This window comes from Gracilinanus agilis, chromosome 5 (genome assembly GCF_016433145.1).
Source record: "Gracilinanus agilis isolate LMUSP501 chromosome 5, AgileGrace, whole genome shotgun sequence".
NCBI lineage: Eukaryota > Metazoa > Chordata > Mammalia > Didelphimorphia > Didelphidae > Gracilinanus > Gracilinanus agilis.
Window position 1 is genome coordinate 22,436,451 of NC_058134.1, and position 12,590 is coordinate 22,449,040.

General features: G+C 52.9%; 1 protein-coding gene across 1 annotated transcript; it reads left to right on the top strand.

The window, feature by feature from the left end:
- Positions 1–1,616: 1,616 nt before the first annotated feature.
- On the top strand, positions 1,617–11,342 carry TRIM71 (tripartite motif containing 71). The gene is made up of 3 exons (XM_044677250.1): positions 1,617–1,778; positions 5,386–5,520; positions 9,891–11,342. Exons 1-3 carry the CDS (start codon positions 1,665–1,667, stop codon positions 11,340–11,342), a joined length of 1,701 nt encoding a protein of 566 aa, XP_044533185.1. The 5' UTR covers positions 1,617–1,664.
- The last annotated feature ends 1,248 nt before the right edge of the window (positions 11,343–12,590 follow it).

The window sequence follows — 12,590 nt, forward strand, 5'->3', positions numbered from 1 at the left end:
TCCTCTTGCACGTGCCACGTGAACCAACTACCTTGTAATGCCCCAGAAAGAACCTGGCGTTTGGAGTCCCCTGGCCAGCCATTGGCTAGTTGTGTGGCCTTGGATAAGTCATGTGCCATCCTAGCCTCTGCAAGTGGGTAGGTGTCATTGTGTGAAGATGAGGATGACGGCTGGCCTTAATGATTGGCTAAAAGGCTTGCAGAGTTTGGGGTTGGCATTCTCCTTATCCCCATTTTCCAGATGAGCTCAGAAGGTTGACAGAAAGGCCAGAGAAGGGTCCCTTCTCCAAGTCTTTGGACAGATGGGTGTAAAGCATTAAAACTAGGAGAGGGACCAATGCCAGCATCTATTATTGTTTGTTCTTTTGGGGAGGGAGGGGGCAGCCAGGTGGGGCAGTGATAGAGATGGCGCAGGACTGGGAGTCGGGAATACCCAGATTCAAATGTAGCCGTGGAACCCTCTTTGCCTCGGTTTCTTTCTCTGTAAAATGTGCTCGAGAAGGAAATGACAAACAGTTCCAATATCTGTGCCAGGAAAACCCCAAGTGCAGTCATAGAGTCGGATACGACCGAACAGCCACCCTTGTCTTGATTATTCTCTTCATCCTCAGTTTCATGGAATTAGAAATGGGCCTGCAGGTTCTCTTGCTTAGCCAGAGAAGCAGCAGTTTTTCGTGATTGAATAAAAGTGTTGGGATGGGAGGGGGTTGGGGGGAGACTCGAGACGCGTCTGCTGACTGTGTGGACTGACTGCCATGGCGGGGCTCTGTTTTCTCTTGTGTTCTCCCTGGTTTGAAAGTTCAGAGTAAAACCCTCGAATTCGTGTTCTGTCTAGCCATCTGGGAACAGCTGTTTGGGGGGAGGGGGCTACTTCCGTACCTCTTAGTGGTTGAAATCCCCGGGGATTGGGGGGTGTCCTTGCCGCGTAGAGGGAGCTTCTAGCTGACGGCGCCCTGGACCGTCCTGTGTTTCTACACAGACTCAGGGCAGTTCTGAGCTGACTTAATTCAGAGCAGAGTGTGGGGTCAGGTGGTAAACTTTGCCCCAAAGGGGCCTCCTCATTGGTGTCTTCACCTCGAATCTGGGGCCAATGAGTCGGGTCCCTCCACCCTGGCTGGCTTCCCCGTGAGTCTCCTAAAAGCTCGCTCTCCTGGCGGGCCGCCCTTGGTGCTGCCTGCACTCTGCTCTCCCCTCACCAGATGGGAATGGTGAGAGTCATCCGTGTGAAGGGGGACGGATGGGCTTTTCCCTGCCCTTGACTGAAGCGTCTGGTGTCCGATCCCGGAGGGAGGGCCCCTTTCTGGCCCGCTCGCGCTTGCAGAGCCCCCTTTTTAGAGCAGGAAGCCCGGTGATGCCGGGAGGCAGCTATCCTCACCCCATTTTGCAGATGAAGTTCCCAGAAGGTCAGGCTCTCTTCCGTGCGTCTTTCTTCCTCGCTTCCTCTCCAAGACTCCAGTCTGGTCGTTCTTTCCTGAGAGGACGGCTAAAGGCATCCTCTGCCACTGCTGAGCCATCCCTGTTGGGTTTGTCCGGCAGGGGAAGGCTGATGCCCCCAGAGGTGCCCCCCCCCCCGATGCTCGCCTCACCCCCTCTCCCCGCTTTGTCTTACAGGTGCTCCATTTCTACTGTGACACGTGCTCCGTCCCCATCTGCCGAGAGTGCACGATGGGGCGCCACGTCGGGCACAGCTTCATCTACCTCCAGGATGCCCTGCAAGACTCTCGCACCCTCACCATCCAGCTGCTGGCCGACGCACAGCAGGGCCGTCAGGCCATTCAGGTGAGTCCCTGACGCCGCCGTAGCTTTTGAACGTATTCCCTGAATTGGATGAGGCACCGTGGAGAGATTCCGAAGCCCCGGGCTCCCGGCCCGAGCCTGGCACTTCCTCCACTTGGCTATCCATTGAAGAGTTTGGCCCAGGGTGCCCGGGATACCCTTCCCCCCTCCCCCGCCTGCGTTCTGGGATCCTGCTCTCTCCCCCAGGGTAGGCTGGGTCTGTGCCCTGACCTAGGCCAAGCTCTTGGGGATTCCGGAGAAAGCCCTGAGCGTTCCCGGCTCCTGTCCCCATCCTCGAGGAAGGTGGTCTGGTTCTGTTGGACTGAGGTCCTTCTGGTCCTTCTATCACACAGACTAGTTTATTTACATTTAATTTTAAAAGGATTGGCGTCACGGGCTTTCCCCATTCCCTTGAGGACCAAAGCTGGCATGTGATTGGCTGTGCCAGGCTCACAGGGAGGCATTCAGTAGGGAGTTAGTTGGGGCCCAAAAGTGAAGTGACTTGCTTAGGATCACACAGCCAAGAAATGTGAGAGGTGGCACTTGAATTCAGGCCCTCCCCCCACGGTGCCAGGCTACTTGTTCTGGGCTATTATGTTCAATTTAAAACCTTGTTATGGGGATGATGATTTTAATATTTCACCCTCTCGGTTAAATGTAAAAAGAAACGTTGACCTCTCCTGTAAGACAATATTTGCCCCCGATTCTGCCCTCCTGAGGTGGCGCGCCGTGCGGGAGAGATTTTACGTGTGCGGCGCTGATGCTATTTACTTTTAAAGGCAGAGAAAAGACAGCGAGTCGAGAGGGCTGACCTGCGGCTCTGCCCACAAAGGACCCCTCGAGGGATCCTGCTTGTCTTTCCTGTTTCCTCGTTCATTTTCTTACTTGCGTGTGTTTGGACCCCGCAGACGTCCCCCGTTGCACGGACCCCCCAGAGCGTGGTTCCGGCCTTCCTTCATCTACAAGGCCGAAGCCCAGGAGGGCAGAGGGCAGAGGGCGGTCCGGTGCAGCGTGTCGGAGTGGGCCTCCCTGGCCTTCTCTCTTTTCTCTCCTTCTGCGAACCAGGAACCCGGGAGGCACCTCAAGGCAGCTGGGGCTCTGCCTCAGCCCGTCCCCTCCCACCATCATGGCCAGTTGGGCTAGAATAGAGCCTGGGAGGGGGAGCGGCCACGTCAGCCCCGATAATGGTCCAAGTGAGAATCCTGATGGATCCTATGAACTCGAGTGGTAGCCGAGTGCTTGGAGGCTGGGAAAGAGACGGCGTAGACGGCATTGGAGCTTAGTTAATATTCCTTAATGGAATGGGGAGAAAAACAAACAACATGGTGGAGGGGGCAGCTCGGGGGATTGAGCTGGAGACGGGAGGCCCCGAGTTCTAATGTGGCCACTTCTAGCTACGTGACCCTGAGCAAGTCACTTCAGTCCCACTGCCCAGCCCTGACCGCTCGTCAGCCTGGGAAGCTGCCGTCGGGATTGATTCTGCGATCAATCGTCAGCAGATGATCGATTCCTGGGCCCTGCTTCGGCCCTGGCTGCTGTTTAACCAGGAAGGGCGGGGAATGCTTGTCTTTGCCCTTCGTTTCTGCCCAGATTAGATCTGCCGGCCTTTCCTGGGAATGACTTGGCTGAGCCGATCACTCCCTCTTGACTAAAATGGGGTCCTCCTTGCTCCCCGCTCCTGCAGCCGGCGGCCCCTGGGACTTGGGCAGGGCCTGCGGGAGTTGCCCGGCACCTCTGTTTATTCTCGGCTCGGCCGAATGACGCGACGGGCTGGTTTCAGAAGGAAGTCATTCTCTCGAAGTGAGATCTCGGGGGTCCCAGATGGTGGCCATCCTGGAAGAGGGACTGTTTGGACTTTCCTCCTCCCCTGTGGCTGCCCCATCACATTTCCATGAAATCAGACCTGGGATTCCCCCCTTCTTTAGCCCTGCCTTGGCCTGGCTCATTCTTTAATCTGTGCTCACGTCTGCGGGTCAGGTTTTGGTTTGCCGTGAAAGCTAGAAGCCCTTAGAAGCCCTTTTGTTCCTCAGGCCGTGTCAAGGTTAAGTGACCCGCCCAGGGTCTCTCCACTTGCTGGGGCATGGAGGCAGGAATGAGGAGGCTGCTGGAGCCCCAGCATGAGACTCTGCAGCCCCACCTCCTCCTCAGCCCCAGCACAGCTTAGGGGTCCTCTGCCAGGGACTCCGTTTTGTGGGAACTCTCAGGGGGGCCTCCCCAGAGGCTGAAGGGGGTGACTAGGGGACCTCGGTCAGACAGGACGGAGCGTGGGATCTCCTTCCCGAAGGGAGCCAGTCCCGGACACCACCCAACTTTTACTTAGAAATCGCTGCTTTTTATGCCGGTGGCTTCCACACTCTAGCATTTCCTTCTGGGCAGCAGCGCCCGCTCCTTCTTTGGATAGAGCCCGCCTGGAGAGTTTTGCCAGCCGTCTTAGAGGGAACGAAAGGGTCCCGGGAAAAGGCAGTGGGGGAGATGGCCTGGAGTCTTCATGATCGTTGAGATGACATTCGGAGGGATGTTTTTGTGGGTTTTAGAAACCATCTGAGAGGCGGGCCGTGTGGTGTCATTGTTAGAGGCACCCCAAAGACCTGAGTTCAGGTGCCCACTCACTGCTGACTCTTATTAAGCTGTGCCAGTCACTTCCATAAACTCTCTGCTCTCCGTCACCTGACATGGGGCGACACTAGCACCTCCCCGAGCTCATCTTTGCCCCACGCTTTGCCAGGTTGAAAGGGGGCAGCCCAGGGTGGTGGTTGTCCCGGGGCCCCTGGGGGGGCTGAAACCCTCGGGAAGAACACTATGGAAATAGGTAGCAAGTAGTAGTGGAATGGCTTGTCAGCTCTGGGAGGGAAGAAGGGAGGGAGAGAACATGAATCGTGTGACTGGAAAAATAGTTTAAAATAAAGAGATACAATCCGAGGGAAGCAGCTGTTGCCTCCACTCAAGAGGGCAAAGAGTTTCGGGCTCGGGGGAATTTTTCTTGGATAATTTCCGCCTGGTTTTCAAAGGCAAAGGAGATCTTTTGGTGGAATTTGTCCGAGCAGGATGGGCTTCACTTGTCTTCTCAATAAGGTTCCTGTTCGTGCCTTCGAGAAGACTTTTCGGAAGTTTGTTTCTTGCCATTTTGTCCTGACCTTCTAGCAAACTAACGAGAACTTTGGGGCTCCTTATGGGGGGATATTTGAAGTGTGGGCGGGGGGAGGGGGACACTCATTGGGAGATCTGACAGATGCGGCCTCCTGGGCTGGCTTTTGTCCAGGCGGGAGCGCCCGCGGCCTGCTCACAGCTGCTCGATGGCACACGATACATCTGATGCTGCACTTTGTGTTTTCGCCCGTCCGTGGCTACACTGGTTTTCCCATGTCAAAGTATCTCTTAATAGTCGTGCCTACACTGTTTAGGTGCAAGTTCTCTGGAGAGGAAGCCGAGGCTGCCAAGTGCTCCTCTGGTTACCTGCCGGCCAGGCAGCAGCCTCTCGCCGTGCCAAACCTCCGTGGTCGTCGTCTTGGGGGGCAGGGAGGGGGCAGGGAGGGGCCGGGCCGAGGCTCCCCTTCGTGGTGGCCACGACCGCCCGAACACATCCCCGACGGTGGCCTTTTGTGTTTTCCAGCTGAGCATCGAACAAGCCCAGGCGGTGGCGGAGCAAGTGGAGATGAAGGCGAAGGTGGTCCAGTCCGAAGTGAAGGCGGTCACGTCCAGGCACAAGAAGGCCCTGGAGGAGCGGGAATGTGAGCTGCTGTGGAAGGTGAGAGCCATGCGAGGGGGCCGCTCTCGGGCCAGACAAAAGCTCGGGTACGCCCGGGCCTCATTTTAGACTTGCACGGGCCACGGTCTAAATCGGGAACATTGGCGTGTTTCTTTGGTGTGTTGGGGGGAAGAGGGGCCCCCAGCCCCTGCGTCGCCGGACACACTGGGGCATTGTGCGTCCCTCTCTCCCGGGCAGGCAACAAGGGCGCTTTTCAGAGCTGTTAGAGAGCCATGAATGAGAGAAGTCATCGAGTTTTTATTACAGCCACGGAGAGAAGAGAAAGCGGGAGGGAGAGCACAAGGGAGGTGGCTTTTCGAGGCGAGCAAACTGATAGCAGAGGCCTTTGGGGGAATTGCTGGATGGCTCCATTTCCTGACCCGTCTTAAAGACCGGCTTCCTTTTTGTTCAGAGGGCCTTTCCTCCAATTGTAAAGGAGGAGATGCCAAACCCGGCGGGCTATTTTAAAACCAGATAGAGAAAATGACTCCTGCCACTCCCTGCCTGGCACCCCCATCCCTTCCCTCATTCTCTCCTGATCTCATGCTACTCTTGGGAATCAGCAGCATCTAGAAGGCACATCTTGGCTCTAATTGCATTCCCCAACAGTGGTGTGGACCGGCTCTGCCTTTGGGTGTAGTGAGACTCAAGCCAGGCATTTTTTTTTTCTTTAATTCCTTACCCTCCGTCTGTGAATCAATACTGTATATTGGTTCCAAGGCAGAAGAGCAGTAAGAGTTTAAGTGACTTGCCCAGGGTCACACAGGTAGGTAGTATTTGAGGCCAGGAGCTCTTCGCCTCCAGGCCTGGCTCACGGAGCCACCTCGCTGCCCCTCGGCCAAACCCTTAATCTGAGAATTCGCAGTCAAAGCCTGTGCTCTTAGGTGAAGGTAGTCCAGAGGGTGACCCAGACCTGTTTCTAGGAAATGACCCTCCTACGATAAGTCAGCCAGAGAGAGAGAGACGGATGTTGATTTACATTCATAAAAATAACTGGTGTATGTTCTTGGAAGACAAAAAGTGGGAGCCCTCAAGTCTTCTGCCCCTTTGGACACTCCAATACAGCCATTGTTCAGCTCTTATATAACATCCCCAAATGTTAATTAAAAGCCGGAGCAGGGCTACTTGGTGCAATTTGAGAAGACCTTCTAGAGTACGGGCCACAAACTTGCTTTTCTGGCTCTCTGGATGAAAGGGTCTTTGTCATCTGCTGGGGTTCAGGGCTTGGGGGTGGCTCACCTTCAGGGATGCAAACCATCCCTGTCTTCTCTGCCTGGGCTCCAGGTTTGAGGTGTTTCCCTGCCGCCTTCCAGCCCTCCAGAGAGAATGCGGAATTTCTTTCTCTAGTTCTGCATTCTCTAAAATACCCATTTGGGAGGGGAAACATCAGTCTTGTGTTTATTGTAAATGATGGGATTTTACTTCCTACGAAACTCCTTTGTATTTTTTTTTTTTTAACCCTTCTCTTCCATCTTAGAATCTGTGCTGTGTATCTGTTCCCAGGCAGAAGAGCAATAAGCAGTGAAGGTTAAGTGACCTGCCCTGGGCTACACAGCCAGAAGGTGTCTGAGGCCAGATTTGAACCCAGGACCCTTCTTGTCTCTAGCCCTTGCCCTTTATCCACTGAGCCACCTACCTATTCCTGCCTTTGTTTTTTCACATATTAAAGACTCCCTTTTTCTTTCTGATAGTTGTTCGCTAAACATCCGGCATTTGATTGATCTTAGTCATCCCCGACTTCTTTCCGGTGCCATTAGTTCCAGTTGGCCAACTCCGATGGATATAGCTCCGTGACTCGCTCTCCTCCAGATTCTTTGTGTATTTGGCTTCTTAAGTCCCATCACATACACACATCCTCTTCCTCCTCCAGGGTCTCCTTACCTGACTCTGCCTTGCTTTCCAGACTGATGGCTTCCCTCCCACGTGCCTCTCCTCACTTAGATTCTCTTTGTCGCTCTCTAGCTGGCTGTTTCCAAGACATTTTGCCACGACAAACTCTCTGTTTGGGTCCCTTGTCTTTCTCCTCCACACTGAAGCTGTACGAATTTCCTACGATTGCGGCTTGTCCTTTGAGCCATGAGAACGTTGCTCATCTTTTCCGTCTGCATCTCAGTTTCCACCCCAGACCTTCTTCTGAGAAGCCTTCCCCATTCTCTAGTTACTCTTAATTATCCCAGTACCAGCCATCAGAACCTCCCTGTCTCCTTCTAGTCCACACCCCGCTGGTTCTCTTTTCCTCCCAATCGGACACCAGGGTCCCTGAGGACAGGACTAGCTTTGTTTTTTCTTAATGCTAGGCCCAGTCAGGGTGTTCTGTATCCCAAAGGCTCCCTAGGAGCTTGACAGGTTGCCTTCTGTCTCTCTGAGTCTCCTCAGCTTTGCTACTAGGAACAAGAACCCCGTGCTGAGGAGGCCCCTGGCGCTGGTTCTTCCCAGTAAGGACCAGTCAGCTCTTTTGCGGTTCTGTGGACCCCTCCAGACCTTTTAGATGGACTGCTTTGATTTTGGGCCACAAAGCCTAGAAGGAAGGCACAAGCAGAGATGGAGTGGGGCATTCTAGGCAGAACAGCGCCAAACTGGCGGTGGGGAAAAGGAGATACATCCATTTTGCTTACATGATGAGGAATTTAGGAAGAGAAAGTAACTACACTGAACTAATAATCTTGACTTTGGGTCTTTGAGAAAGGTGTCGGGACTAGCCCAGTGATTTTGTGAGGTTAATTGAGCCTTTGATGAACCATTTCCCCTGCCAAGTTTGTGACACTTCGGGCATTCTAAAGTTGTCTAGATTACCGAGAGGTGGTTCAGAGACTTTCCCAGGGTCACCCGGCCACCAGCATGTGTCAGAGACCCTCCAGGTTCCAGGTCAGCCTATCTAGACTCCCCATAGAACCACTGACCTTTGCTTGAAATGAACTGAAATATAAGCTTGGCCTCCTGTCCTTCCTGTTATGATGGTCGCACCCGTGCTTTCATGGGGATCTCCCAAAGCCTGCTTTGGGGTGTTGGGAAAGTTGTATGAACAGAAATGCCAATAAGAGAAACAAAGTCTCCAAGCCAAAAAGAAATAGGGTTTTTGAGACGGCTGGTCTCACAGTAAAGCTGGACTCTTGGTTACGACCAGAAGACCCAGAGCCTGGTGAAAGGGCCGCCTTTATACCCCAAAGTCAAGCACAACTTATATACCCTTTTAGAAATGACTCTTGATGGGGTCATTAGCCGCTGATTGGCTGGGAACACATAAGCATTCCCCCGCCATGTCACAACAGAGGAGATGATGTATATGGGGTGACGCAGGGCCGCTAAACCCTTCTCCCTCAGATGTGTCTAAGATGATGGCGATGAAGGCTGAATAATGCCTAGAAGGCCAGGTCACCCGTTCAAGGCCTATTTACCAAATGCTGAGTTAAAAAACCAAGGCCTGTGCAAAAACTACAATTTAATCAAATCATGCCTTAAAACTGTGATTAACATGTAAGCATGGAAAGATATTCTAAATCAATTCAATTAAAGTTTTCAAATGAAAAAAACTATTAAACAAGGATGAAAACACTACCCAAACCAGTGAGGCGTGTTAGAGTATTGATTAGGACGTGCTAACTGTGGCTAAGCAGAGTTGCCAGTGAGATGGAATATACCCTAAAAGAGGAGGGAGGGGTTTCCCGCTCCCCGGGGACGCTCTTCTCCATGCCAGTTCAGCGCAATGAGGGCGATTAGGTGGGAGGGCCGAGGCAGGGAATCTGGCCGAAGGGGCTGAGCGGTTTCCATCGAAACATCCCTCTGAGGATGCGGGCTCCAGGCTGGGGTTTGCCTTGTTCTCCCTCCAATATAAACTGGTCCTTTCTGGGAGTCTCCCCCAGAACTGCCTCATATCAGAAACAAGGAGAAAATCCCCCAAAAGAACAGCTGGACCCCCCTCCCCCAATAAAAAACTAACCTAATAACACTGAAGGAGCACCAGAGACAACTCCTTCCTCTGAGCAGAGGCATCGGGGGGCCAATGAGGGCAGAACCTTAAATAGGTTATCGAATGTCGTTGAGCTGGCGGTTCTCATTTGGCTGGATTGGTCTTATTCTTCGTTACTACACCTAGATTTGAATATAGGTATTTGTACATTTTTGTTGTCCTTATAGGGGGGGCCCCTGGGGGTGGGCTGGCGGCGGCGCTGCCTCCCTAAAAGGGCTGATGCCACACCCAGAGGCTTCCATAAAACGTCTCTTCTGAAGTCATTCCTAGTAAATCTGGTTAGCCGGTCGGGGTCTCGGTTCCGAGAGGTTCCCGTGCCTCGGTTTCTTCCGGAGCCCGGCTGATGTGTGTGTGCGATTTTCAGCAAAGCCTCTTCCCTCTCTGCCCCTCTTTGTCCTCCCAGGTGGAGAAGATCCGGCAGGTCAAGGCCAAGTCTCTGTACCTGCAGGTGGAGAAGCTTCGGCAGAACCTCAACAAGCTGGACAGCACCATCAGCGCGGTGCAGCAGGTCCTGGAGGAGGGCCGCGCCATGGACATCCTGCTGGCCCGAGACCGCATGCTGGCTCAGGTGCAGGAGCTCAAGAACGTGCGGAGCCTCCTGAAGCCGCAGGAGGACGACCGAGTCATGTTCACGCCACCCGACCAGGCCCTCTACCTGGCCATCAAGTCGCTGGGCTTCGTCAGCAGCGGGGCCTTCGCCCCCTTGACCAAGGCCACCGGGGAAGGCCTGAAGCGCGCCCTCCAGGGCAAGGTGGCCTCGTTCACCGTCATCGGCTACGACCACGACGGGGAGCCGCGGCTTTCGGGGGGGGACCTGATGTCCGCCGTGGTCATGGGGCCAGACGGGAATCTATTCGGCGCAGACGTCAGCGACCAGCAGAACGGGACGTACCTGGTCAGCTACCGGCCGCAGCTGGAAGGCGAGCACCTTGTCTCTGTCATGATGTGCAACCAGCACATCGAGAACAGCCCTTTCAAGGTGCTGGTCAAGTCCGGCCGCAGCTACGTGGGGATCGGCCTGCCCGTCCTGGCCTTCGGCAGCGAGGGCGACAACGACGGGAAGCTGTGCCGTCCGTGGGGAGTCAGCGTGGACAAGGAGGGATACATCATCGTGGCTGACCGCAGCAACAACCGCATCCAGGTGTTCAAGCCCTGCGGCACCTTCTATCACAAGTTCGGCACTCTGGGCTCGAGGCCCGGCCAGTTCGACCGGCCCGCGGGGGTGGCTTGTGACGCGTCCCGGAGGATTGTGGTGGCCGACAAGGACAATCATCGCATCCAGATCTTCACCTTCGATGGGCAGTTCCTCCTCAAGTTTGGCGAGAAAGGCACCAAGAACGGGCAGTTCAACTACCCTTGGGATGTGGCGGTGAATTCGGAAGGCAAGATTCTGGTGTCTGATACCCGGAACCACCGGGTCCAGCTGTTCGGGCCCGATGGGGCCTTCCTCAACAAGTACGGCTTCGAAGGGGCCCTCTGGAAGCACTTTGATTCCCCCCGGGGCGTGACCTTCAATCATGAGGGCCATCTGGTGGTGACGGACTTCAACAACCACCGTCTGCTGGTCATCCACCCAGACTGCCAGTCTGCACGCTTCCTGGGGTCGGAGGGCACCAGCAACGGGCAGTTCCTGCGTCCTCAGGGGGTTGCGGTGGACCAGGAAGGACGCATCATCGTGGCCGATTCCAGGAATCATCGTGTGCAGATATTTGAATCCAATGGCAGCTTCATATGCAAATTTGGTGCTCAGGGAAGTGGCTTTGGCCAAATGGACCGTCCCTCTGGCATTGCCGTCACTCCAGATGGCATGATTGTCGTGGTCGATTTTGGAAACAATCGGATCCTCATCTTTTAAGGATCCTCATCTTTTAAGAAGAAGAATGTCAGCTTTGTTCTTGAGCTTGTGGTTTTTGGTGGGTGGGGGGTTGGTTGGTGGGTTGGTTGGTTTTCCATTTTGAATTTCAAAGAAGAAAGTGTCTCAGGGAAATTTTTTTTTCTTTATTAAGAGAACAAAAAAAGTACAACGTTACTGAAGACCTACCTCATCTTTATTTTTTTACAGATGAATGTACTTAACCTTTCTGCAGGGATTGAGCCTGGGAAGTCATAGTCTATCTACCTCATGATCTTTGGGTTTCTTCCTCCCTATGTCCCTTCCCCTTCCCCTTTCCCAGCCCAGTGCAGTTTTTGGATTTACTTCCATCCTCAAGATGGGTGACCGTTGGATTGGTCACCATGCTATCACTGGACAGGTCGTGTGCGATCAAGCTTTCTAGAGAGGAAGCCAAATGAGGCTCTCTCTCTAACTTAAAAACTTATATATATATATAGAGAAAAAGAAGATGAAAAAAAGTAGGGTTAGGTACTTAGAGCATCTGTGTTCTGGATTCTAGACTGTGGTTTGTGGGTTTCTACTTGTGTTTAAGTGTGTTTTCGTAAGCCTTTTAAAAACTTTTTAAAATGCTGCAACAGAGTCTATTTTCCTCTCCCCCTTTTATACCTCAGTATGTTTGACTTACTGTTGAGCAGCTTTTTCTTATTTCTGGAAAATATGGGTGGGGTGTGCCAGCTAAGAAAAGCGGGCCTTTCATATTGGGGGGTTCTATTTTAGAGGAGTGCGTGCGGTACCCCCATCCCAAAGAGTAAAGCCAAGAAGATGGCGCACAACATCTTAAGTTTTTTGATGACTTTTATTCAATATTCTTCAGTGTTTTGGGGATAGTTTTTGTCAGGGAGGGAGGGGTGATTTGTTAGGAACAAATATTGGTTAGGAAGAGTGGAAGTCATCTAATTCTTGGATTTAAAACTTTTAAAAAATATTTGGAGAGAGAGAGTGTGTGAGTGTGTGTGTGAATGTTTGAGAGAACATCAGAAGGAGAAGCAAAGGAATGTGGGAAATTGTTATTGAGGGCATAGAATAGCCAAATGTTTTGTGTGTTGTAGTTAGGATTTTTTTTTTTTTTCCTCAGAGTGATGGTGGTAGGTGGAAGAATAAAGTTTTTATTTTAAAGCACAATTTTTTACAGCTTTGGATGTTCAGGGAACAAAAACCTTTAACTGTCAAGAGTTAAGAACATTTCCCTCCCCCAACAAAAAGAATTCT

Coding starts and splice junctions, on each gene's coding strand:
- TRIM71 (XM_044677250.1), top strand. CDS start 1,665: ATGGGGCGCCACGTCGGGCACAGCTTCATCTACCTCCAGGATGCCCTG. Junction 1,779..5,385: donor AGGGCCGTCAGGCCATTCAG/GTGAGTCCCTGA, acceptor TGTGTTTTCCAG/CTGAGCATCGAACAAGCCCA. Junction 5,521..9,890: donor AATGTGAGCTGCTGTGGAAG/GTGAGAGCCATG, acceptor TTGTCCTCCCAG/GTGGAGAAGATCCGGCAGGT.